We start from the raw sequence: 25,640 nt of genomic DNA, 5'->3' as shown, positions 1-25,640 counted from the left end.
TTTGAACCTCAAATATTATCCAAACGAGTAAGGTACAAAGAAATATAAAATGCGGTATAATTAAGTACATTTTTGGTACTATAATTCAAACAAGCGTCCCAAACCTAGTCCCAAGTTTCGACTTTCACATGTCTACACATCCCAAAAGTAAGAAGGTCAAATGAGTTCCGAGAGCAAAATTGCAAAAATTTCATAATATGTGACTGACTGAGTTGAAACAATGGTCAACGATCAAACCGCACAAACATACATTTAAGTTTTCAATTGAATGGCATGTGGTGCATTGAAACACGAATATGTTTTATTCTCATCGGTCATTTGTGCAAATGTGTACCAGCCAATGAATTGTAAGCAAGAGCGTCGACGAGGCAAAGAAAAAAAATTAGTCATCTTCCTCTCTAACCATAAAACTGGCGTCAGTTCTGGTCTGCTAGAAACACATACTTTTCTACTATACACCATAATGATTAAAAAAATTACAGAAAGAAATAGAAAAAAAGCGTTAAGATGATTTTTATGTTTTCATTCAGCAGTGTATGTGTATGTGCATTTTTTGCGCCCATTGTTTGGTCTATGTATGCTTTTTTTCTTTTTTTAAAATACGAAATATAGAGAGGAATTTGAGGGAAGATCTATAAAAATACCACTGATGACTCGATCCATTGGAAACTGTTTTCTGCTGCTTTGGATGAGATAATGCGAATCGGAATAAACCGCTTTTTTACAAAAATAGAACTGATGTGAATGATCTCTTCTCTTTTGCAAGCAACACAGTTACACTCTTATATGTCCCACGCGCATTAATTAAAAGCAACAAAAAAGAAACATTTATTATTTGGCTAATCAAATTGGCTTGACTTTTTTTAAGCACTCAAGACTCTAACAATATTTATGATAATTTTTTTTATACGACTTCGTCCATTACTGCCCTATGAACCACCGACGTGTGATAATAGGGTATCTTGAATTTGACCTGTATCATAAAATGTAAATATTTAATTTGATTTTCTTCGTTAAAAATAAAATTGATAAATAAACTTGCCGAGCAATCATCGTTTATTTTGGATTAAGACAGCATATAAACATCAACTAGCCTTTGCGCTTTCATCACATTGTATATATATTGCAAACATTTAATTATGCCAGCTAATGATGATTAGGACTGGCAACGCCCTTTATATTTACTTGAAATGAAAAAAAAAAAACAAATTATTATATCGATACTATGATAAGAACATGAAGAGATTCAAAAAATATGTTTCCGATGAACCTTGGCTTGGCATGCTGTCCAGATTTGCTTTCACCCAGAAACCAGTTTAACACAAGATAAACAAATTAACAGTCAGAATGACTTTGAAAAAATTTCAACAACATATCAACCATATAAAAGTTGATTAAAATGGTACTACTTTATTATTATTTTCCATCTAGGGGGTAGACATGATTCATTTGATTCACTGTGATTCAACAGATTCACATTGTTTAGATGACATTTGAAATGTCACTTATGTGTCATGAAAGAAATATTTATTGATAAATTAAAATTATTTGTCTTCGAAAAAATGATTTCTTGACGTTTTTTTAAATGTATTAACTCATTTTTTTTTATCTATTTCGTGTTTTTCTAGTAAATTCCAAATAAAATCAACAATAATATTTAGAATTTGTTGAACGATCATGTTAGTAAAACCAAAAGTGATGCTTATTTGACATTTGAATGATTCATTTGATTCACTGTGATTCACATGATTCAAAGTTTTATAATTCGTGTCTACCCCCTTGTTTTCCATACATACAAACCACTTGCGGTGTGCACTGTGCACACGTATTTGATATTCAAATCAAGTTTCTGTATTGTATATGGACACAGTTTGTGTGTATATCAGTTTCAACGGATGGTGATTCGTTTTTGTACTGATAAGGTAGCCATTGATCATTCTAAAAACAACAGTATATAAACATGTTTATTTTCGCCGCACACAAATCATTCTTTTAGTTGTCAATTGACATTCAACAAACTCACATTCAACCGGAATTTTATTTCTTTCTGCGAAAAAATCACTTTTTTTTCAGCGAAAAACCAACTGTTTTTTTTTTAAAGTGTTATTTTAGCTCAGACTCCCGACGCTAATATTTTGTATAAATATGGATAAAAAAGACGCTCGCTCTTGTAAGTTTATTATCACTGGCACATATAGATATTATTATTTTTTATTTGGAATCTTTCTACTTTAATCTTAAAAAATTTATTGAAATGTTGACTTTTTTGCAAGCTATCAGCTATGTCCGGTCGAAAATGCGAATAACAGAACATTTCCATCTCTTTTTTCGAACGAAGGTTTTCTCGAAATATTGAGGAAATCTTCTTTAAATAATTCCTGGGAAAAAATCAATAAAAGTTTCGGCATTCAGAAAATTCTGTAGAAAATCTTCTCGATGAATCAAAATTCTTATGGTCTGGTCTTGTCAAGCATTGTATCTCGGCTATTTAGTGACACACTACATACTTTCTGAATAAGTATAGATACATTGTAAGACAGCAATCAAAATACGCTGCAATTATCGAATGATTATCAATTTTTTCTGCTGAGTTTTTTTTCGAAATAATTTTTTTAATAGAATTAAGAGTAATTTCGTTCATTGAAAAATTGAATTCAACATTTGAATTCCAAAGATGTGAATAGTACAATCTGTATGCGAAACAATTTTGTAATTTTACTAGTCATTCATATAAATTCACGTGTTTCAATGTAAGTTTTAACTATTCATTATTTCGGATTACTATTTGTTTTCTAATGAGAGAATTTGGCTCTATTACAATTCAATCGTATTTTATTTATATTTCGTTAATCATAAAAGAATTCGAGGTCATTATTGATCTCACTTGTTGCATCATTTGTGCTTGTATCAATTGCTCAAAATGATAAATGTCAAAACAAAAGCGACGCAGTTTATTAGATTTTTCTTGTTTGATAATTCAACTATGATTATCATTAACTTCTTACATAAAAAAATGTTCTAATTTGTCAGGTTGTCGTCACGGTCCTGGCTATGCAACACCATTGGATGCCATGAAGAATGGGCCGCGTGAGAAATTGCTGTACGTAGTGGTTGTTCAACCGAATTTAGATCAACCGGATGGCGATTACCTGGCTACCGTTGATGTTGATCCAACGAGTAAAACTTACAGTCAAGTGATTCATCGTACTTATACAAAAGTCAAAGGAAACGAACTTCATCACTCTGGTTGGAATACCTGTTCAAGCTGTTTTGAGCTAAAATCTGAAGATGTATCAATTCCAAAGCGTGACAAATTAGTTTGCCCGTCGCTTAATTCCAATCGCATTTACGTATTTGATTTGAGCAGCGATGAGCGAAAACCAGTTTTGTATCGCGAAATTGACGGCTCCGTATTGGATGAGCATAATGTTAGTGCTCCGCATACGACGCATTGTATGTATGATGGAACGGTTTTGATTTCAACGATGGGCGATCGCAATGACAATGCAAAAGGTGAATTCATTCAATTTGACAGTGAGTTCAATTGTTTAGGCACATGGACACGTGGAGACGTTCGACCCGATTGTGGCTACGATTTTTGGTATCAGCCACACTTTGATGTACTTGTTGCATCCGAATGGGGTACGATAATTTCATTTTTTTTTTTTTTTTTTTGAAAAAACTGTACAAATTCCTCATCTTTCACAAAATAGGTGCACCGAAATTATTCAAAAGAGGTTTCAAGATGAGCGATATCGAGAATCCAAAGGAGTATGGCAGAAGTTTGCATTTTTATCGTCTGTCTGATCACAAGCTATTTCAAACGATTAACTTGGGTGAAGACGGCATAACACCGTTGGAAGTGCGATTTCTACACGATCCACTCAAATGCATCGGTTTCGTTGGTTGCGCATTAAATAGCAATTTGTATTGCTTCTATCGGCCAAATGAGAACGATGAAAAATTTGTATGCGAAAAAGTCGTTGACATACCAAACATGACGGTTTTGGAGAACAATGTCGAAGTGAAACGGGGAGGAATGGTAAATTTTGTCATTTAGTACATTTTTGAAAAATCCACAAACACTGACCAATTAATTTACTAACCACTTAAACAGATGTCCGACATTTTAATTTCATTGGATGACAAATGGTTGTATTTGAACAATTGGCTGCACGGTGATGTGAGACAGTACGATATAAGCGATCCCAAAAAGCCAATATTGAAAGGTCAATTGTTTTTGGGCGGTGTTGCAAATCTTAAAAACGTTAGCAATGTGGACGATGATAAAGATTCGGCACTGAAGCCGGTGTTTATGAACGGACGCCGATTGGAAGGTGCAAATACATGATAAACAAAAATTGATTTCATTTATTGATTTTGTACGTCAATTGTAAATAGGTGCACCCCAGATGCTTCAGCTTTCGTTAGACGGCAAACGACTTTATGCATCATCAAGTTTATACTCGCCATGGGATCGACAGGTGAATTGAAGAGAATGTAATTCGATTTCAATCGTACTTATTCAAATGGCATTTTTTAGTTCTATCCGGAAATGATTGAGAAAGGTGGCCATGTGGTGATGATTGATGTAAATAACAAAACCGGTGGACTTACATTGAATCCCGATTTCTTTATCGATTTTGGCAGTGAACCAAATGGTCCGGCATTGCCACATGAAATTCGCTATCCGGGCGGCGACTGTACATCCGATGTGTGGCTCGCTGAAACAGCAAACAAATGAAAAAAAAAACTTTGCGAAATTAACAAGTCGTTTTAAACAATATAAACTCGGTTGTAGAACAAACATTTAGATGGTTTTAATGAGATAACAACTTGTTAAAAGATATTTTTTTTCTTTAATACTATATCTGGACAATAAAAATGTGTTGCACTTATCAGTTGAAATAATAAATGAATTCATTACAATGTTGCTGCTTATCTTTACACTACAGTTGGTGTTCATTTTCAGACAACACGAACATTATTTAATTCAGAAATGATTAACATAAAAACAGATATAAATGGTTAGAACATACGGACTGTCATTTATCAATTGAGTGATAAAAAAACGTATACTTATAAAGAAGAAAAACCAAAGGGTCGATGAAGTATGTTGAGCGACGCATCTGGTGAGAGAAGAATAATGCAAAAAAATATCATTTCATTCACCTAAGACTTGAACTGCTGACCGATGGAAAACAAACACTACTTTAGACTTTGATTTAACTTGTTCTGCTACCGACGCCGTCAAGTATATTCGGTGTGAATGCAGTGCTGATGTTGCAAACGACTGAATGATTTTTGTTGTGGTTAAAAAGACGAGAACTGTCAAAATGGTAGCATTGCCCGTATTTTGTGTTTCAAAATTGGTTCATTTGTATAATAATAATTTTTTGACGCCTTTCTCAAAATTGGTTTTCATCACCTCATAGTGAAATCCGTTGCACGCTGAAGATATCGATTACGTTCGGTTTATCAACAAAAGAAATCGTAAAACCATTTTTTTAAATTTTTGTATTCATCGTCATCATTCTTATGCAAATATTGACACTGTTTCAGGCAACAACAACAACAAAAAGATGATAAATGAAAAGGCATCGAGCATATTGAATTAAGGATCTGTATTTCAAGATGTTTCCGTCCATCATCATCAGCAGCACAACGTAAAAAAGGCAAGCAAATGAATAAAAGTGTTAATTAAATAGCCCAGGGAAATATTAAGTTGTCATGATGTACAATGTTGCAGAAATGTTGTGTGTATGCGACCTGGATGTATTCATTGTTGTGTGCATCGATTGCATGCATGCTAAATGTCTTCGGTGTTTTTTTTTGTCAGTTGTTGGATCAATATGTTAATTGGTTAATTATGTGGACTCAACGTTTGCATATTGGATTCAGCGGTGGCAAATTTGATTTTGAACGAATTGCAAACAAAACACACCGACATTGTTATGCTGTCATAGAATGCCCTCACGGGATAAAATGATATGTTTGTTTACTCTCTTTTTTTGTATTTGCGTACGTTGCGCTTGACATATGACGTACGCGCTATTGTACATATTTCAATATACGTGGAAAAAATCTGCTCATCTTTTACAGCCTTCTTTTCCTGCTAAATTTCACGTGAAATGCTTTTTAACAGCAACAAAAAAATGTTTTGCTTCTTTTTCAACATCAAAAAAAATTGAACAATAACGTAGAAATGGCACACTCTAAAGAAAGACGGAGCAAATGAACGAAGGAAAAATGAACAGGCTCATTCCGTCGACGCATGTATTTTCATGATTTTTTCTTATGTTCGGTGCTGATGAGTGGTTGAAATTTCTACGAATATGATATTCATCCAAATAATCCGAAATACTTGGAACTAAATCTATTTAAAAAAAAACATACACACACACACACACATGGGCAGCATAGACTGGATATACACGAGCTATTCTCGTAAAATTCGATCGAAACGGAAATACCAATGCACATTTGTAGGGAGATGATCGTTTTCAAATCAAACCGATGGCCAATCAGAGCTATACTGGTTCGCACATGCTCTTGCCAAAAGTAACCATTAAAATTCCATTCAGTTCTTCAAGCACACATGACGAAGACCCTGATTATGATCGACAATAAAAAAATATATATGCTGTGTTATTTCCTGTACACATAATTTTCGTTAAGCACATTTTTTCGCACGAAATTCAGATCGGCAACAAGGAGTTCGATTAAAGTTGAATTGACGGCATATTATGAAATGAAGAAATCAGTGACAAAAATCTCTGAAAAAATGTTTCAAATTAACTCGACGGCAAAACTCGTAAATTACACCATACAATTCTGGGGAATTTGCAAGTATTTTAATTGTTTTATTTAACGGATATTTCGATGAACCGACAAATGTCAGAAATGTTGTTGGTTATTATTCTGAATCGTTTGTTCTCGGCCATTTCGAACTACAAATATATTTGAAGAAACCGTTTTTCAATACATTCGTATTTTTTTACTTTTCACGCATCATGCACATTGTTTCATTTTTAGACACTCATTAGCGCAGAACAACCGTTTAGTTTCTCGCTGTTTTTTCAAATTATAATAAACATCGATAGGCATCGGTTTGATTGAATTGGTCACACGACCGCGTAAAGTTTTGTCATTAAGTACTTTCTTATTGAGAAAAAAATCCAAAAACACTGACCGATCCGTATATTAATTTGCTAACCACTTAAACAGATGGAATGAATGATTCTGAAGAGTTTACATATGTGTGTTCACCAATTGTGATATGATTGTCTATCTCTTTCATATGTTGCTAATTTGCGAAAATGTTTTTGCGTCGATTTCATTTATATGTACGTTTTACAATGTTAAATAACAATCATTTTCACAGCGTTTACGGTACATGTCATTATTGGTCAATGGTTTCAATAATAAACATACCGTTGTTAAAATTCCTTTCTGGCTAATAAATTGTGAGGCTTGCCGATTTTACAGCACATACAAACTGATGCATTTTATAGCTATGTGTTTGTTCACGCGTGTTCGTGCCGGGGCTTTTTTCTTCTCTCTGCTGTTTTCTTTGATTGACGATACTACCAATTGACAGGGCTCTCTCTGTGTGCAGAGCTCTGAGTGCAGTTTTGAAACATCTTTTTTACATGTTTTTTTTTACCGTGGACGAATTCATTGTTGTTTTTGTGTTTTATTCAAAAGTTTTTGCATTGCTTCCGTTTATCTTCTTCTTCCGTTTCGAAAGATAAGGACCTGTATACTTTGAATCATGATCTGAATTTGAAGATCAGTGACTACAAGCGGAACGTTTTGATGTTTATTTCGGTTGTCTTACCTTTGAAATTGTGCCAAATAAAAAGAGCTGTACGTGTAACATACGGTGATATTTTGTGATAACAAACAACAATTTCGATTTGAATATCCATTTTTTTTCTTCATTTATTATTTGACGAAATATTGAGTTTTGATGTGTATTTTTCATTAATTAAATGCATATCTTATAATTTAATCTATTTTATTTCAGATTTTGACTGATTAATTGCAACATTAGAAGATCAAGAGAAAAAAAAATAATATCTTAATATATGCACGAGTAATTAGAGTTATATACTTTTTCACTAAAAATTAAGTCTGAAAACTAAAAAAAAAAGTTACTATCTCCGTCACTCAATCTTATCAATTGATTCATATTTGTTTTGTGTATTGAAGTTTTATTCGAGAATTATCCTTATTATTACGATTCGATAGATAATGAAGTTTCTAAGTTAAACGATGCAATATGATTTAGAGATTATTTCAGAATATGCACTATAAAACAGTTTTTCCACAATTTTTTTCTTTCTCTAAATTATGCAATAATTTTCACTATGTCTTTTTTTTTTTTGAATGCAAACAATGTACTGAGATATTTTCAAACGGAAATCATCTCAAGTGCAGCAGATATTTGGATTTGAAAGTGAAACACCGTGGAGTTTAGCTCATCACCCTTCTCTCACATTATATGCGTGAATCATTTTACAAAGAAGAGAAATCGAACTCTTCTGCTTCTCATTCTCTCACAATTGGTGGACGAGCTTTGTCGGCTCCATCATAACAACCATGTTCCAATTTATTGTAAAAAATATGGTGATAATCTTCTTACCATCCATAATTCGAAATTTAAAAATGAGTAATTTCATCTGCCTAAAAATAATTGCAGTACAATGTTTGGATTCAAATTGTCATCCAAAATACGTATATATGAAAGCGAAAAATGCATTTCGTTTTATTAAAATCAATCGTGTTTCATTTGTCATTATTTTAAAAAATTCTCATATTTCTAGTACAATTGGTTGATGAATGGGTCTATAAATATTCCATTAAATCGACGATTACGAGAAGAATACAAATAAAAAAAATATACAAGCTTAAATAAAGTTTTACAAAAAAAACCACACACACACACACTCATACTACATTTAAACAATTTATATCGACAACGACGGTAAACCAGAACGAGACATATTTTTCAAACAACATTTTCATTCTGCTCGAGTTGAATGCGAAACGAAAAAAAAAACAGTTTTACAAAGACATAAAACAGAAATAAAATCGTCAATAAATTAAAAAAAAGATAAAGTACTTTAAGAAGATAGATACAGTGTCGATGTTCGTTCGATTTTCGCCTCTGTGGTCGCGGGCATTGTTCATTGTCTTAGCGTGAATGACTGCAACGATGATGATGTTGATGATAATATTATTGCTGTTGCTGATAGTGGCTATGGAAATTTTCGGAGAAACTGATGTAATTGTTGTTTATATTTTGATGTATGGCCGATGAGAGCATCATTTGTGTAAATGGTGGTATCGAATAGTTCACCTGGCGCTAAGACGATGTTGCCGGTGCTGGCGGCACAAACGGTGTCCATCGCAAATGAGCCGGATCAATTTTTACAACAGCACCGCGACGTTTCACACGTTCCGCATATTCTTCAAGTACATCCTGTGAACAAAGGCAAAAAAAAAAACAGAAATTGATAAAACATGTTATTTCAGACAAAAATTAAAATTAGCAGCAGTCGAACATCAACATCATTGAATTAATCAAGTATTTTCAGTGAAAAAAAAAATCAATTTCATTTGTGTGGACACTTTTGATTCTATTTCCAACTCTGCTCTTTATCGCACCCGATAAGATTATCAATTAATTCAGACGCTGTATCAATCAATTCCAGACGCAACAATTTTTTTTGTTCCATTTTTCGCCATAATATTCGAAAATGATAATTATTATCTCTGAAATAATTTAAAAAGAGAACTTATTTATTATAATCCGGTGGAATTATTCATAATTCAGTATTAATCCAATGAGAGGTGTACTTATTTTCTAGCTGATAATTTCACCCAATGGCTCCCATTGAGCGCACCGCTTGTTCCCGCTAATCGGAATATAAATGCGCATCGAAAAAAATATACGTGGTTGCTTATTTTTTTTTTTTCATAAAAATGCAGACAAATACTCTTAGCATACTCAATTTTACATGTATATTTGATACTCTTTTTTTTCTCGCTGTGTTGTTTTCGTCTCTTTTGTTTTTATTTTTACATTTGTACATGCTGGTGTGCATGCTGTCTCTACTTTATACGTATGGCGAAATACTCACACCAAATCCATTGGTCATTGAATCGTGTACTTCGACTTTTACATGCGCCTCCCACGCGCTATTACAACGAATTATTATTGCGTTTTGCAGAAAATGCAGGTAGAAAAATTGAATAATAATTCACAGAATTTTGCCATCGCCACATAATTATATGATTTTCTTTTTTACTCTCTTTCTCTCTTCATCCATTTGTTGAACATTCAACTCAATTGCACTGCCTACTGAATATAGTATCATAATTTAATAATGTGGTGAAAACGTTTGTTTGACGCTGAACATTTTCAATCAACAAAGATTTGTTCAGCAGCAACCTACGGACCTATTACTTGAATTTTTAACCGACATTTTCTTTTAAATTTAGATAAGATGAAGACACTTCAGGAGACAAGAAAAAGTATTTTCGGTAGATGTTCCGGCAGTCGTCATATATAACAACACAGTCGTTCATTAGAATTATGTATCGTATAAAATGTCTGAATTGGTCGATTAAAAATCTATTATGAAACATGTTCAAAAGTGCGTTTATCATGTAAGTCGTCTGCATAATATGACTGATAATACATTCATATGCATGTTACTCTCAAATGAGATTTTAATAAGGAAAATTGGAATTTAAATTCAAGACAAAAACTCAAAGAATATTTCATTTAAAAAAATGTAATCATATTATTATTTGCTTTAGCATACTATGTATAATTAATTTAATTCACTTAAAATTTTGCATAATTTGTAACTGCAATGCAGATGAATGATGCATGAATCATTTTAGTCGACGATCAAAAGGTAAAGAAATGGCCACCGCTTTGGCATAATTTGTTTTTTTTTCACGAGAGGAAATTGTGAGGTAAAACATGATTTTTGATGCTCGTTTCATGGAATTGGACAGGTATGCATCAATACGAGCATGAATTGCTTTAAGTGTTCTGGAACGTTGAACGACTAAAAACTTTTGCAACAACATATTTTCAGAATTTTTCTAAGAAATTGCACATTTCGTCACCGTCATCGTCTTCGATTCGTTTTCTCTCCAAGCTGCCAACACAAACGGCAGCTTTGTTTGCGACAGGATTCTGCTTGCAACAAGGTTTGCAACGATGGTTCGTACACTTGGTTTACAACGATGTAAATGATGGTGTAGAATATGTTCATGAATTTGTTGCATTTTAATCACGCTTATGGTTGTACAGCGTCAACAACTAATTAAACAATCAGTAAAACTAAAGAGTGTAAAACTTTGTCCGTCAGTTTCCTTTCGTCAAAGGTGGAGAGAAAAAAAAGTGCATCTAAATGGCGATGCGATTTCCCACATTTGAATTACAGTTAATGGCGGTACTTTTCGTGTTCAATTATATTCGACGGTTCAGTATTTACGGTGTAATCTTCTGGCGGTTTTTTTCGTTTGGAAAAAAAGACAAAAAAAAATGTGGAAACAGCGTCGGCTTCTTGTCCAAATAACACCAACCGATTCATGCCGTTTTTTTTATCATGATGAGCCTTCTTAATCTTTTGGCTAAAGAAGACACACTTTATACAATCACTCGTCATGACATTAAACGAGTGCTGGGGCATGATGATGGTTAAGAATACATAACAATATAAACCATCTGTTGAATTCATGCAGTTAAGGACTGAACGCAAGAGAAAAAAAATAATTCGAATATAAAGCGAGACACACGTCAAGTAAAACTGACGTGCCTTCAACAAAGATTAGCTCTGAACGAGAGCGGAAAAAAAAGAACTACTTCAACAACTTACTCCTTATCTTAATTAAATTATTTTACATCCATTCAATACGCTCATTTCGGAAATGGCATGCAATCACCAAAAAAAGTCAAGTTTCTCTTCTTTTTTTTAAAACCATTCTGATGAGCCGGAATAGTTCAACATACTCAGAAATTGCAATTCTTTATAATTACGCATTGAAAATGTGTTCGCAGTCATTTCCATTTTTAAACTCTCAATCAAACGAAAGTTCCGAAAGCATTTTATCGGCTTGTTCGTCTGTCGGCGCAAACTCTTCGTTCTTTTTTTTCCACCGTGTGTTTACGCTTATCTTAATATGGTGACGGCTTTTTACGCCGAAAAAGATCGGCATGATGGCATGTATAAATGGAAATCACTTCTGACCATTTTTTCTGTTGTGTTGTTCAAATTTGAAATGTAGCAGCAACGGCAACGGCAGCGATGGTGGCATGACATTGAACCTGACGTGAAGCGCGGCTTTGTTGAACACTTGCGAATTACACTTATCATTTCGATTACACCAATCGTTATCGCTTTTGACGCGGACTATATTGTGACCATGTGAAGTTTTTTTGGTGTTGTTTGTCATTTATTTTTCATCTTCGAACATGAAAATGTATGGAATGTCATTCGTGCCACAATGCAGACGAAACGTGACAATTGAAGCGACAGAAAGTCAGCTTCTGAAAATAAAGTAATTTAAGTTGCGCTTCCAATATACAACTCAAATGCAATATGTGAATAAAATAAAATTGATCATAAAATCGAGTGAAACTCGAAGAAAAAAACATCGCATGATGAAAATAGCACGTGTCCAAATATATCCAATGGGTTTATAATAAATAAAATATCCATTTAGAATATTATTAAAAAAAAAAAAAAATCTTCAATTTGATGAGTTTGACAGCAATCATTGGGTGTTCGAAGCCAACGGCGTATCGACACCCATCCAATAACCAGCGGCAAACATTTATATCATCTAATTTTGAGTTAATTTGAATGATCAAAATCTGCCAATATAAAAAAACATGTCCTAGGAAATTAGTCAACTCTATTATTTTTTTTCACAAAGAAAATTACCTATTTGTGAAAGATTACTTGTCGTGTTTATTACTCTTAATTACCGTGAGTAATTTAAGCAAAAAAATAATATGTATATTGACAAGAACAATAACAAATTATAATATGAAAAAATGAAAATGTCGAAACAAAACACTTTAATTCGTTTACTATAATCGCATGTCCATAATAGTATAATATATTGTTTGGATGATGGACGCTAATAGCGTTAATTATGTTTGGCCGAGTTTTTAACTTGAATATATTTCCCTTGTGCGCTGCTGCATTCAATTTAAGTGAAAAAGACAAAGACAGAATGGAGAATAAGACGAAAAATGCGAAACCATCGCGTACGTGAAGGGTATTTATGAAATTGCGAATCGAACGCAAATTAAGCACTCGTTTTTTTGTGTGTTCCATGCCGTGCAGTGTAACTTCGTAAATATTGGATTGAAAGCGTACAAGTAATATATATATAAATGGTTGACGATGTGAATATTGTGCAAAGAAACGAAAATGCGTTTAAGAGACCGAAAAAAACGCAAAGCACCACAGCATTAAACTCGAAAATGTTTTATATATTTCAGAAATGATGCAAATATATGTATAGAATGTGATAAGAATCGAAATATATAAATGTGTGTGTTTGTGTATGAATAAACACGTAAAAAAATTATCGCCAGAATTTCATAATACTTTTTGACGAAGAAAAAAAAACCGAGAAGAAAATGCACAAATTACATATGGAAATGCGGTTTTCAATGCACTGACACCACCAGTGAAATGGTGGCCCTGTCATTTAGACCATCGTAAAGCGTAAATTTAAATGATGTGTAATTGATCATTGTTTCCTCTATGCTGGCCATCCATTCCATTTTCACTGACAATAAAAATTATATCACCTCTTTTCTTCGTGCAAAATGCACACGTTTCGTGCACACTATCTTCCAATCCATTCCCATTTCAAAAGCAAAACGAACGAACGAAACAATTCGAAAAACGCTTAAACGTTCGACTCGCAGCTCGGGAACATAATCCGTCCATGATTTAATTTGAAATAAAAATTCGGTCGTATTTTCGTATATATTTTGATGTTCTGAATATTTATATTCCATTCTAAAAAGGTTCTCATTTCACATTGAATTTAATACTTTGCATATTTTATATAAATACGATATTGTTATTAGGTTGTTGTACTTTATAATTTAAAAAAAGGTCGTTTCGGCGCCTGAGCCACCGCTTTCTGTATGTTGAGAATGAATCCAATTCCAAACAATCAAGTGCATTTAAAGCGGATATATTTTGTAAGCATGCAACCGACGATGCAAATGTCGTTTGAAAGGATTCGGTGCGAGCACAGTATACATGTGCATTTGATAAGATTGTAAAAACGAGCGAATCAATTCGAAAATATATTGCATTTAAACATTCACCAATTTGGTTGGCTTAGGATCACGAAAGTGAGAGAAAAAAACACGTTGACCAAAACTGACGAAGGGACAAACATGAGAAAAAGCAACAAACGGTCGGTGTTTCCACAGTTTGTACTTGTTTTCAATTTCTTTTTTTTTTTTGTATAATGTCATTAAAGTGATAGAGGAAATTTGATTAGGTTGACGACGACGACGACGATGGTGGTGGTGATGGGATTGCATATATTTGAATGCGCGACTTGTGGCACGTGCCAATGCAATACAATCTGTTCGCTCTCAGCTTGCTGTGCTCATAGTGATCGGTTGGTTTCTTCTTCATTGCTTTGGTTATCGTTAAGGAAACACTACCAAATACTGTATCGACTGCTGCTGCTATTACTGCCGTTCAATGCAATCAACCGAATGAATTATATACGCACCTGCTTCTTTAGTATAATATGTTTGCCTTTCCAGTATTTCATCATGCCCAATGCTTGTAGTGTGCTCACGATATCGTACGAATTTATAGCCATTTCCTAGAATTAAAAAAAAACAGAAAGAGAGAAGAGAATAAGATTTATTAGCACAAACATTTGAATTCTTTTAAAAATGTTCACGTTTAAATTAAAATAAGTGTCATTTCATCATTTCATTCAATTAAACTAACAAAACTCTTCAGTTTTTATGAGTTATTTTATGTTTTATGGTCCGATTTTATGGGTGCAAGGGTTGTATTTCATTTTGATAAAATTAAAATTAAAATAAAAAAAACTAAAATGCCATTTATCAACAAAAACGATGGAACTCCAATGGAGTTGGGTGCTACTTGATGCGATCAGGTAGTATTTCTTGTATTATTTACTACAATTATTATTGCGTTTTCTCTTTCTCTCTCTCTCTCTCTAGTTACAATAAAACAATGAAATGCGGTGTAGATTAATTCCGTTCGCTGCGTTTTGTGTCCATGTTCAGTGAACACACATAGGATTTTTCTCTTTATCTCTTCCTTTTTTGCAGAGCGCAGCAGCAGCAGCAAAAAAAGAGTAAATGAAGGAATTCCAAACGGACACCTGCAACTATGTGTCAAGAATTATGAAACGATTACGATGACATGATTGCGTTAAAAGAACAAAGAAATGATTAAAATTTTAAAGCGAGATCGTAATTCGCATACATTCGAAACGTCATCTCCGAAACGAATATGGAATAGAATTGTGTGTACGCAAAAAGTGAAATATGTGAGCGAAACTGACGTTAATTGAAAATTATGAAAACGGAAAGATGAACGCAAAAAAACCAACAACGAGAGAGAACGAAAGAGAACGAGAGAAAACAAATCGAAAATCCGAAGAGGAAACAAAATACAATAAGCTTTTGATAATGATCACAAACGGAATCCGTAATGAGTTCTCAACGATTTAACAATTTTTATCGCATTAGTGAGATGAGGTCTTCCATTTGATGTTCCTTGTTTTATATATCTGTTCAGTTTTTCATTGAGCTTATATTCGGTGTATTTGTGTGTGTGTCGTGTCGTGTATGTGCTTGTGATTCGGTTGTGTCTTTTTACCACTTGCCTATCCTACCAGTGAAAAGATTATTATCGCAGCATAATTACAGTTTTTGTACATAATTACTTAAAAGTGGATGAAAACAAACCGTATTGATAATTTATTCAATTATAAACTAGTTTAGTCAGGGAAAATTATAGCCAAAGCCAATAAAAATGATGATGACGACGACCGAGACAGCGCGTTGTCAGTTATTGTAAATTGAATGATTGCAAATAGGGAAGAAAATGATTACAATGATCCCCGATATCGTCGACAACGTTGATTATGTTCTGATTCTGATTCGATTTGTTGTTCACATATGTATTCGTTTTAATAAATTCACCAAATTGCGGTCTAGTTTCAATTTGCATTTTATAGCGTACGCAAAAGCGATGAACCACTTTTTATTCAACGTATATGATATGTGCTTGCGTTAAATGGACTTCGAAGGGGAGTATCGTAATTGTAGAGTGGGAGAAATAGCAAAATTATGTGTGCGCGCACACGCATTACGCCTATACATGTACATCGGATGGAATGAGCGATTCTTTCTAAAAATTTCTCAATTATTTTTTCGCAATTTTCATCTTTATTTGATTTTCACATGACAAGATCCAATAAATTCAATACGGCGGCCAGCCTACCGCTATTTATATGCAACAGAAAGACGAAAAAGACAGAGACAGAGAACACACATACAGCGTATACGATCACATATTTGTGCATGCATTATGATTACCAACGTCGTCTTTTAAAACAATTTTTTTTTCAATTAGATGCAGCATACGCTCATCAAAATATCAATTTATACAAAACACATATCCGCCGCGCGTACGCTCACCTTTAAGACCAGCACCAAGAATAAATGATAATGAAAAAAGTAAAAAAAAAAAGTGCGCGCACCGACCAACGCAACCGTTCAGACACATCTACCACTTGTTCAAGCGAATCGAAGACAGTTTAATCATTACGCACTTGATATACATGCATTAATTATTCCATTGTAATCAGTATCGAATGAAAATATGACTTGTTTGTGAGTCTCCTTTTTCAGCGACCATGGGGACGAATTAGCGAAAAATAAAAAAAATCGAGAAGAAATATGGCAAAAATTCAGTCCTTTCTTGAAAAATAAATGAACGAAGAAAGGGGCCGAGTAATTGCAATATTTGAAATATTATAGCCACAAGGAACGTAATGACGAACGATACGTGGTAATTCAAATTTATGTTGTTCGGCTCGTGTTTGTCTCTGTCTTTTTTGGGAAATAATTTCTTTCGATAATAATATTTCATCTGAAAATGATACTGGTGCACTGTCCTTTAAGCACATTCTCATTCCAGCTCAATAACAACAAAGCTTTATTAAATTAAACAAATGATTTTTATCGCTGGAATTAATTTTTTTTCTCTTCTTCTCTCCCTCACACATAGAGAGCGACATTTTTTTTTTACGTAGGCCATATACAATTGACATGAACATGGTTTTGCTTTCGTTTCAAATTGTAATTAAAACGTGCATGTAATTGAGAAATGGTGAATAAAATGTATAATGAAATGAGAGACGAGCCGATAAATGGTCGTTCATACAAAATGGATTTGTTTTTAAAATATGTTGTGGTAAGTGTTGTGGTCATCGATTGTGATTGAATTTTTATTGATCATACATACCTGTGAAACGTCTTTTATGCTCAATGTGCTACCAGATCGTGAGCATAGATAGTCCAATAGAACGTCTTTCCAGTACGAGCGATATGATATCAAACCGAGATCAGACAATGGCTTCTCTGGCGAACCAATTTTACCTTCAACACGGGTCAACAGATAACCTGCGAGAATAGAAGAAGAAAAAATAAAATTACGAATTAAAACATAAGAATGCAAATTGGATCACGAACAAACAACATTGATTGCTATCGCAAAAATAAAGATATAATACGTGGAATGTCTGCTATTAGATGTGAACAACGGCGAAAATAGACTGTCATTACACAAAGAGAAAGCAAATGAAAAAGAGCCTGCTGCCAAATAAAATTCTTAACGATGATTGAGTGATGTCGCTACAACACTTCGATTTCTTTTCTTTTTTTTTTTGTTCAACAACAACTGGCCTCCGACAACAAGTGATTGCAATGCTATTGTAGTTTTATTCATGACATCCATTGATGGCATATTAATAAATGTGTGTGAGCAAGTGCCGAAAAAATCGAATAAATATATAAATTTCAGTAGGATTTCATGCTTTAGTTATATTAATTTAACAACTCGATCCGCCCCTTCTTAATTTTATTTTGAATGCCATTTTCCATTTGCATGATTTTCTTTATCTTTCGCACAAGTTCTATTTTTTAAAATTAAGATTCAATGTCATGATGAGAACTTGGCCACGTTATATAACATGAAAAATGATCTAATTTATTTTAAGCGATCATTTGCATATTTGTCTCATTTGTATAAAACGCGACTCATTTTGCATGTTTGTTGTAGATTAATGAATTTATCAAATAATTTGAATCATGGTGGTTTTCGATCATGTTTCGGTTGTCGCTTTAGGGAATATACAATGTTCACGGCGTGAAGAAAGCCTCGAAACATCTTTATCATTTCGTCAAAAATACATTCGCTTTATCACTCCATCAAAGATTTCTTCCATTTTTTTTAACTCATTCAAATTTGAATGCATTTCAATATGCCAGTTATTTTCGTCGCTGTAGTTTTACGTTAAGACTAATGCATCTGTCAAAAAAAATTGCGCGTTCAACGATTAATTTAAGTGAATTTGACATTAAATAGATTCACTGTGCTACGCACATTTTGCGAGTCATCATTCAAAAGAGAAAAATGCGCGATTTTTTTTTGTTATCGAAAATGTGAAAAATGTATGCGCATATTTAAAAGTTAATAATAGTGTGTAAGCAATATTTACTAAATATCCGTACATTGTATCACATCGAAACACTTTGAATGAGCAAACATGCTCAGATGCGCACAGTCAAATATGACAAAATAAAATGATTCGATCGGTGATGTTGTCACCGTCGATTAAATTTTTCAACGAAAAGGTGGACGAGAAAATGACAACATTGAATGAAAAAAAAACGAATTGAACGATTTTAAAGCATTGCGGACAGGAACAAATGTAGAAAAAAAATGACGTTCATAAAAAAAATATGTAAATGCTTCGGTCATGAAAGTAAAATTAAATGTTATGGAAATAAAGATATGGAAATGCTGTGTAAATATTGTGTGCTGATCGTTTTAAACTGATGCCAATCGAAGTAAAAGAGCACACCATGGAGCTGCTGCCGCTGACGATGTTGTTGTTGTCGCTGCATTTGTTGACAACAATTGCGATAGTTGTCGATGGGCGAGCGTACGCTCCAATGTTTTTTTCCGTTGTTCTTTTTGTTGTTCATTGTGTTGCGCCCCAAGGTGTCACATGTACTTTGCTTTCTTTTTACCAAGGCTTGATGGCTTTCACTATCAATTTTGCAATGCTCAATTTGTAATTGTTATCGAAACTCATTTTTATTCTTATTTGACACCTGATAACGTATGTAATTATTTCTCTTAAAATTCAATTAGTCGCAATGTTTCTCGAATTGTTGGTCACCTTTTTTTCTGTTGTGCCCAGAAGATACTCATTTCATAAACGAGCTGTATTTTGTGCATATTTTTTCTTTTTTTCAGTCTGTGAATTTGTTGGGGTCTCGCTTTCTTTTGAATTGGCGTTTTTTCTTTTGTCTTGTTAACATACGTTTAACATTAGTCTGTAATGCACGTGTGCAGCAAATTGTAATACATTTGAGAAATGCGTTTTATTTTCAATCTCAGTGGTATAAACTGGATTTGGTAATTTTTTCTTCAACACCACAAATCGAATCACTTTGTTTACTTAATACTGAAGTGGTTTTGAGTGTTTTTTTTATTATTTAATCAAAAATGTGGTCTGAATATAAGCGACATTGGCTTGTGCTGGTGAATTTAAGTGTACATGTTTTCGTTGTAAAATGTAACAATTGTCATGCACGCAAATGCATTAGGAATTATTTATATATAAAAAAGCTTTTGGGGCATATTATGTGAAAGTCAATGGTTGGTCATAGATAAAAATCGCGAGTCACATCATGTGGTTTTTTTTGAACATACGGTTTATTGTTAATAAAGGTGAAAAATACCCCGGTGCATATGCAGCATGCAAAAATGCCTTGATAAATAATATAAAACGGGCAGAAAATGTTCAGTGTTGGGCAAATAAAGCAAGAACAAAAAAAACAACGTACATATTGTTCGGCGCGCGAGCGAATTACCTTGGTGTTTTCGGTCGCGCGTTTGTCATTTTGGAAACCGAGAAAACGGCAAAGCATTGTTAAATTAATGAAGTCATACAATAAAACAGGCATTACAAATTCATTTTGTACCCCTTTCTCTCTATTGTTTTCTCGCTCATTCATTGCTCTCGTTCTATCTTTCTCTCTTTCTCTCTCTCTCTATCGTTCATTTAACCATTTCGCCTTGGTTAAACAGTCAACGTTATACACGTTGCCTGTGAAAATTTGTCGTTTGCTGTGTTGATTTTCAATTACAATTGTGAATTTTACGATTCGTTCGCAACATATCACATATGGCTGCATTTCAAAGACATGCAACACACAAAATCCATTATAATATCATCTATAAATATGCGATGTAAACGTACATACACACATGGTTAGAGTCTATAACTCTTTTTAATTTTTCGTTTAATTTGTCTCCCTTTCTCTTTCGCTCGGCATTTTCGTTCTTCACATTCATCATTGTCGCCGTTGCTGTCGTTGACTACAATGTACACATTGAGCGTGGTTTTTTTTTCGCCTCTTTTCTCTCGTTGTGCATTCATCCGAATTATGCTCTATTTATATCGAATTTCAATTGAATAAATAATTATATTTTTAGTTAACTTTTTGACGAATGGCCAGTGTGCAGGGTTTTTTTGGCGTATGAAAAAGAACTGGGAACCGCAATCAAAGCAAACATATACGATATGTGATATTATTTGCACAATCCCCACCGATCTACGTATCTATTGTATGTATGTGTGCGAAGTGCAGTAACACCATGTTGGCTACATAAACGCCACGGTTTACAACGAGACTTTTTGTGAAATGTAATGCCCGCTCAATGTAACATATAGGCGCAAAAATGGTATATAACATTTCCGGAAGTGCGTCGGGACGTCGATTTTGCTAGAAAACGATGATGATGACGATGACGCGCCATGCCGACGTTGAGTATTGTTGTCGTAGGTTAGTGTTATGATTATTTCTACAAGGTAAAGTATTTTCCTTGTCCTTTTTAAAAATGCTTTGCTCGCTTCAATTCTTTGCATTCCAAACCAGAAGCAGAACAAATCCAAATTCCAATTTCCAATTGAATCGTTTCAAATTCAATCAATACAAGTGGTCGCCGACATAATCGAACGGATATTGAATTAAGTATAGTCGAATGTCGGACGGCGTTGGCATTCCATATTATTATTATCCAATTGAAACGGAACAACTTTTCAAACGGCGCATACAACAGTTTTCTCTTCGGTCGGTCGGTCGGTCGTTTGGTTACAGTCGCCGTAATTTTACAAATACGACCAGATCGGTTTTAGTGTAGTATAATTGGAAAATTCACTCAATATGAACGAGTGGTAAAATGAAGTTTTCGTAGATATGCCAACACACACACACACACACACACACACACCCATAATGGACTGGTGGTAATTTCATCATCACTAATAATTGGAACGGAGAAGTAATCGCAGCAAACAGCAGTTTATAAATAAATTGACGCATCTTCCGATTCGCCGATATTTATCCAAATTTCAATAGTAGTCGGTGTTCATTACTGACAGCAACAGTTGATTCAATTTAACTTGCTCACACTTCGATTTTTCCATTTTCAATGTGATTATTTCGCTTCAAGGTTTTCTCATCATAATAATGTTTGTTATTTGTTTCCCTCAACTTGAAAGTGCCAAATCAAGCGGCTTCTTTAATATTGGCTGGAACGCGATTCGATTCAATCGCACACACAATCATATCAATATAATAAAATAAAAGCTAACAAGAAGAGCATGTTCTGCATTTCGACAAAATGATTTCTCGTTCAAAATGCGGCATTGTTCACACGTGCGTACGCACAAGTACATAGGATACATGCTCAGACACATATTGAATAAAAAAAGGGATTGTTTCCTCCCAAAATGTCTGCATATGCTTTTTTCTCACTCTCTCCATCTCTTTTTCTCTCTTTTCGTTTGGTGTGTCGTCTTGTTTTGCAATGGCAATGGCATCGATGTTGGTTTTATTGCTGGTATTTTTGCTCGAATACTTGGGTATTGAGTACATTTGTGAACGTCCTTTATCCACTTCATGTGTGTGTGAAATGCGTTGTAAAAGGGCATATGATTCTACATGTCTGTTTATGAGATTTACTTACATCTTTTACCCGAACAAACGCATTCAAAGCGATTTTTGTCATTTCAATGTAATTATATTTACAGACTGTTACAGGGATACACACAAACACAGTGAGACCAGAGTGTGAGCAAGTGTGATTGAAGCAGAGCCAAAGCTGGAGTTTGGTTGAAACGTGGGTGAAAGGTTTGTGGAAAGAGAGAGAAAGAGGGACAAAGAGAAAGCGTTGTAAAAACATTATTTTTTTTCTCGCACTGCTTCAGTGGAGAGTACTTTGAACTCTTGTTGTACATAGAAGCAAGCATAGAAGTCTGATGCTTCGGATTCGTTTTATATAAATTAAGATGAATCATTTACTGTAACTTCAGACGTGAATGAACGTGTTGCTGATGATGACGATGATGCTGATTTCCATCATTGTGTTTGGATAAACACCTTTGTTAATATCCCGATTCGCATCGTCTTTTTTTTCTCTTTCTTTTCTTCTTTTTTCGAAATTATGTTTGGTATATGACACCAGGATAATGAAAATGCTTTGAAAATACTTTTTCGAACTAATTAAATTACTCACTTTAACAAGTGTAAATTTATGAACAGTTTATGAACTCTGAACATGTGGATTTTTATTTTTGTGACAAGATTGAGGCGGTGGCAGATGAAGAGAAAGGGAATTGGATGTTGAAAGACTGCGAATGAGAAGTTACTCAGTTTGGTTACACTTTGAATGAGTAAAATTTTAATTTCAAAAATAATGTTGAAACGAACGAAAGTTTCGAGACGAAAAAAAAGAAACGCAACAACAATCATCAGCAAACTATCATATTGCATAAAACCAGTCATGACAAACATCAGTCATAATTTAACGTATGATAGAGATGCACACCCACGAAACACCATAACCATTTTTATCAATAGAAAACAAAGAGAGGAAATTCAATTCGACGTTGAACCGAAATGCAAATATTTTCGATTGAGAACTTTGTTATTTTATATATACACGGTGTGTGTGTGTGTTCGTACCATAATAATATACAAAATTGGAATTTCAAACAGAAAACTAGCGTCGAACAAAAGTTTGTTGTACATCAACTGAACCGAATAAAAATAATGATACGAACCGAGAGAGAGAATGAATTGAATGAACGAGTGTGAGAGCCAGAGATTGAGCTATGAGATGCGAGAACGGTATATTTTTCGGGGTTGAAAAGTAGCTACAACATTGGCAACATCGATAGATAACGATCTACTACTGTATGCAATATGTATATATGTCTAGACTTTGAATGCATTTTTACCCTTAACAATAATTCTTCAGACAATTTCAAGAAAATTGTAAAAAGTGTCTGGCATCTCTTTCTATTTCTAAATAAAATGAAATGAGCAATCCAAGTGGGTTTTTTTTCCCAACACTTTCAACCCCCCTTCTGTAAACGAAATGAATTTATGCTATTGAGTTGTACAACAATAGCAAGCCGCATCAAGACCATGATTTTTGGGAAAGCGACAACTTTATCCATATTGACGATTTATGTAGCACAAGCACTTACATCATGTGCTAATGCATCATTATATGGAATGGGGAGCGAGACCGGAGAATGAGTATGTGGTTCGTTCTCACTTTATCATTGAAACTCTCTGAAAATATACAGAATTTGGTGGCCATGGCGGTGGTGATGGAGGAGGTTGAGTAAAAAGTTAAAACAAATACGAGACGACCGCAAACATGCCAAAAAGTCGGATGTATTACTTGTTACATATATACACATCGAAAAGCTCTCGAATTTATCTATATGGAAAACCAATTTTATTTTGTGGTTTTACGTTAAGCCAATACTTTGTGGCATACTTTACAGCCAACAATATTGAATATTCTACAAAGGGACCAGTTTCAATCAGTTTTACATGAATTGGAAATGTAAAATGCAATACAATGTTTTTATCCAATGAATTAGGTAGATAAACACGAGCACACCTTTGGACAATAGCGTCTTTTTTCTTTGCTTGTTCGCCGTCATCTTCGTCGTTGCCGTCGATAAAATCGTCTGCGAACAAGTGATGCTCGATTGTATGGATTTAATTAAATCTTCCCCAATTAAAACAAACTCGATTCGTCTAAATCATTGCATTCAAACGGTTCTTCAGGGTATTTGAAGAGCGCGTATTATCTTTGTTTTTTTCTGTTAAATTTCGAAAAACTCCGGTCTGGATAAAACCGTCGCATTGATAGCTTTCAAAGAGTCGATGAACGCACCATAACTGTATTAAATTAAAAATCGTCGTGATTTTGTAAGCATAGTCGTGGTATAATGTAAATATGCATGACCTTTGTTGCACATCGTATTGCTTCAAGAAGTACAACAAAAAAACTTTTTTAATGAACATTTTCAAACCGTTTTGTCCAATGACATTTTATTGAAGTACACAGCTTTGACGAGAAGAGACATAGAAAGTTTTCGTTTCATCAAATATCACCGTGCAAATACAAAATATAAACAAAAACAAGCCAAAAACATGCACACACAAAAAAAACATGGGTATGCAATCTGTCTCAATTTATAATTTAAATTCAGTGAATGCTCGCTTTAATCACACAATTCCGAATAAATAACAATGACTCCATCATTTTTCTGTACCCTCTCAATATTGAAGCGAAAGAAAACGCCATCTAACTTTGGGCGTAAGACAGCCATCAACATTGAGACATTGAATGTTTACAAAATATTTTCAATGCTTCAAATGATTTAATTCAAGTTTAATCTAAAGAAAATTGACAATTTTATGCATTTGTTGAAAACGGCAGTGTTTATTGACACTGTGTGTGTGTGTGTGTGTGTGTGTGTGTGTGTGTGTGTGACGATAATAACGACGAAGGCAAAATCTCGCATTTTATTTGTATAAAAAAAGACATAAAACGTGAGAATGATTCGGTGACTTTCAAAGGCAAACGATTTTGTTGCTTGATCGGTGAGGATGTTTGCCATTGTTTTTATGTGTGCACATTTTATGTCTTTAGTATCGCCAGAGCGGGAAGAGAGAGAGAGAGAGACGATGGATAAAGTGAAGAAAAAGAACATGATTTTCGTTGCATTTTATAAGACATTGGCGCGTTTTGCGACCATCATAAAAACGAAATACAACCCTCGAAATTGAATGTTCGATATGGCGACGACATTCACTTTGAGCACTCGGCATTTTACGCTTCTCGCACTGCACTCCGTGTACTGCTTCTCTTTTTTTCGTTTACTCCTTCGCTTATTACAATATATATATATTCAGA

General features: G+C 34.0%; 2 protein-coding genes across 2 annotated transcripts in view; one reads left to right on the top strand and one right to left on the bottom strand.

Moving 5' to 3' along the window:
- Nucleotides 1-1,984: 1,984 nt before the first annotated feature.
- Nucleotides 1,985-4,919, top strand: LOC116336901 (methanethiol oxidase). The gene is made up of 6 exons (XM_031761099.1): nt 1,985-2,170; nt 3,031-3,642; nt 3,714-4,042; nt 4,118-4,337; nt 4,402-4,484; nt 4,544-4,919. The coding sequence occupies exons 1-6, from the start codon at nt 2,146-2,148 to the stop codon at nt 4,742-4,744; spliced, it is 1,470 nt and encodes a 489-aa protein (XP_031616959.1). The 5' UTR covers nt 1,985-2,145; the 3' UTR covers nt 4,745-4,919.
- A 3,221-nt stretch (nt 4,920-8,140) lies between these two features.
- Nucleotides 8,141-25,640, bottom strand: part of LOC116336900 (histone acetyltransferase KAT7) — a 29,217-nt gene continuing 11,717 nt past the window's right edge. The window contains exons 8-10 of the mRNA XM_031761098.1: nt 17,586-17,743; nt 14,803-14,898; nt 8,141-9,487 (exon numbers count right to left, since the gene is read on the bottom strand). Coding sequence (XP_031616958.1) covers nt 9,371-9,487; nt 14,803-14,898; nt 17,586-17,743 — 371 coding nt within the window. The 3' untranslated portion in view covers nt 8,141-9,370. The remainder of the gene's footprint in view (nt 9,488-14,802; nt 14,899-17,585; nt 17,744-25,640) is intronic.

The sequence above is a fragment of the Contarinia nasturtii genome, unplaced genomic scaffold (assembly GCF_009176525.2).
Source record: "Contarinia nasturtii isolate CC-2019 unplaced genomic scaffold, AAFC_CNas_1.1 Cnas_scaffold_220, whole genome shotgun sequence".
NCBI classification, from domain to species: domain Eukaryota; kingdom Metazoa; phylum Arthropoda; class Insecta; order Diptera; family Cecidomyiidae; genus Contarinia; species Contarinia nasturtii.
This window is presented reverse-complemented; position numbering and strand designations above follow the sequence as displayed.

Excerpts from the sequence above, each read along its gene's own strand:
- LOC116336901 (XM_031761099.1), top strand. The coding sequence starts at position 2,146 with ATGGATAAAAAAGACGCTCGCTCTT. Across the intron at positions 4,043-4,117 it reads AAGTGAAACGGGGAGGAATG|ATGTCCGACATTTTAATTTC; the intron begins GTAAATTTTGTC and ends CCACTTAAACAG. Across the intron at positions 4,338-4,401 it reads GAACGGACGCCGATTGGAAG|GTGCACCCCAGATGCTTCAG; the intron begins GTGCAAATACAT and ends AATTGTAAATAG.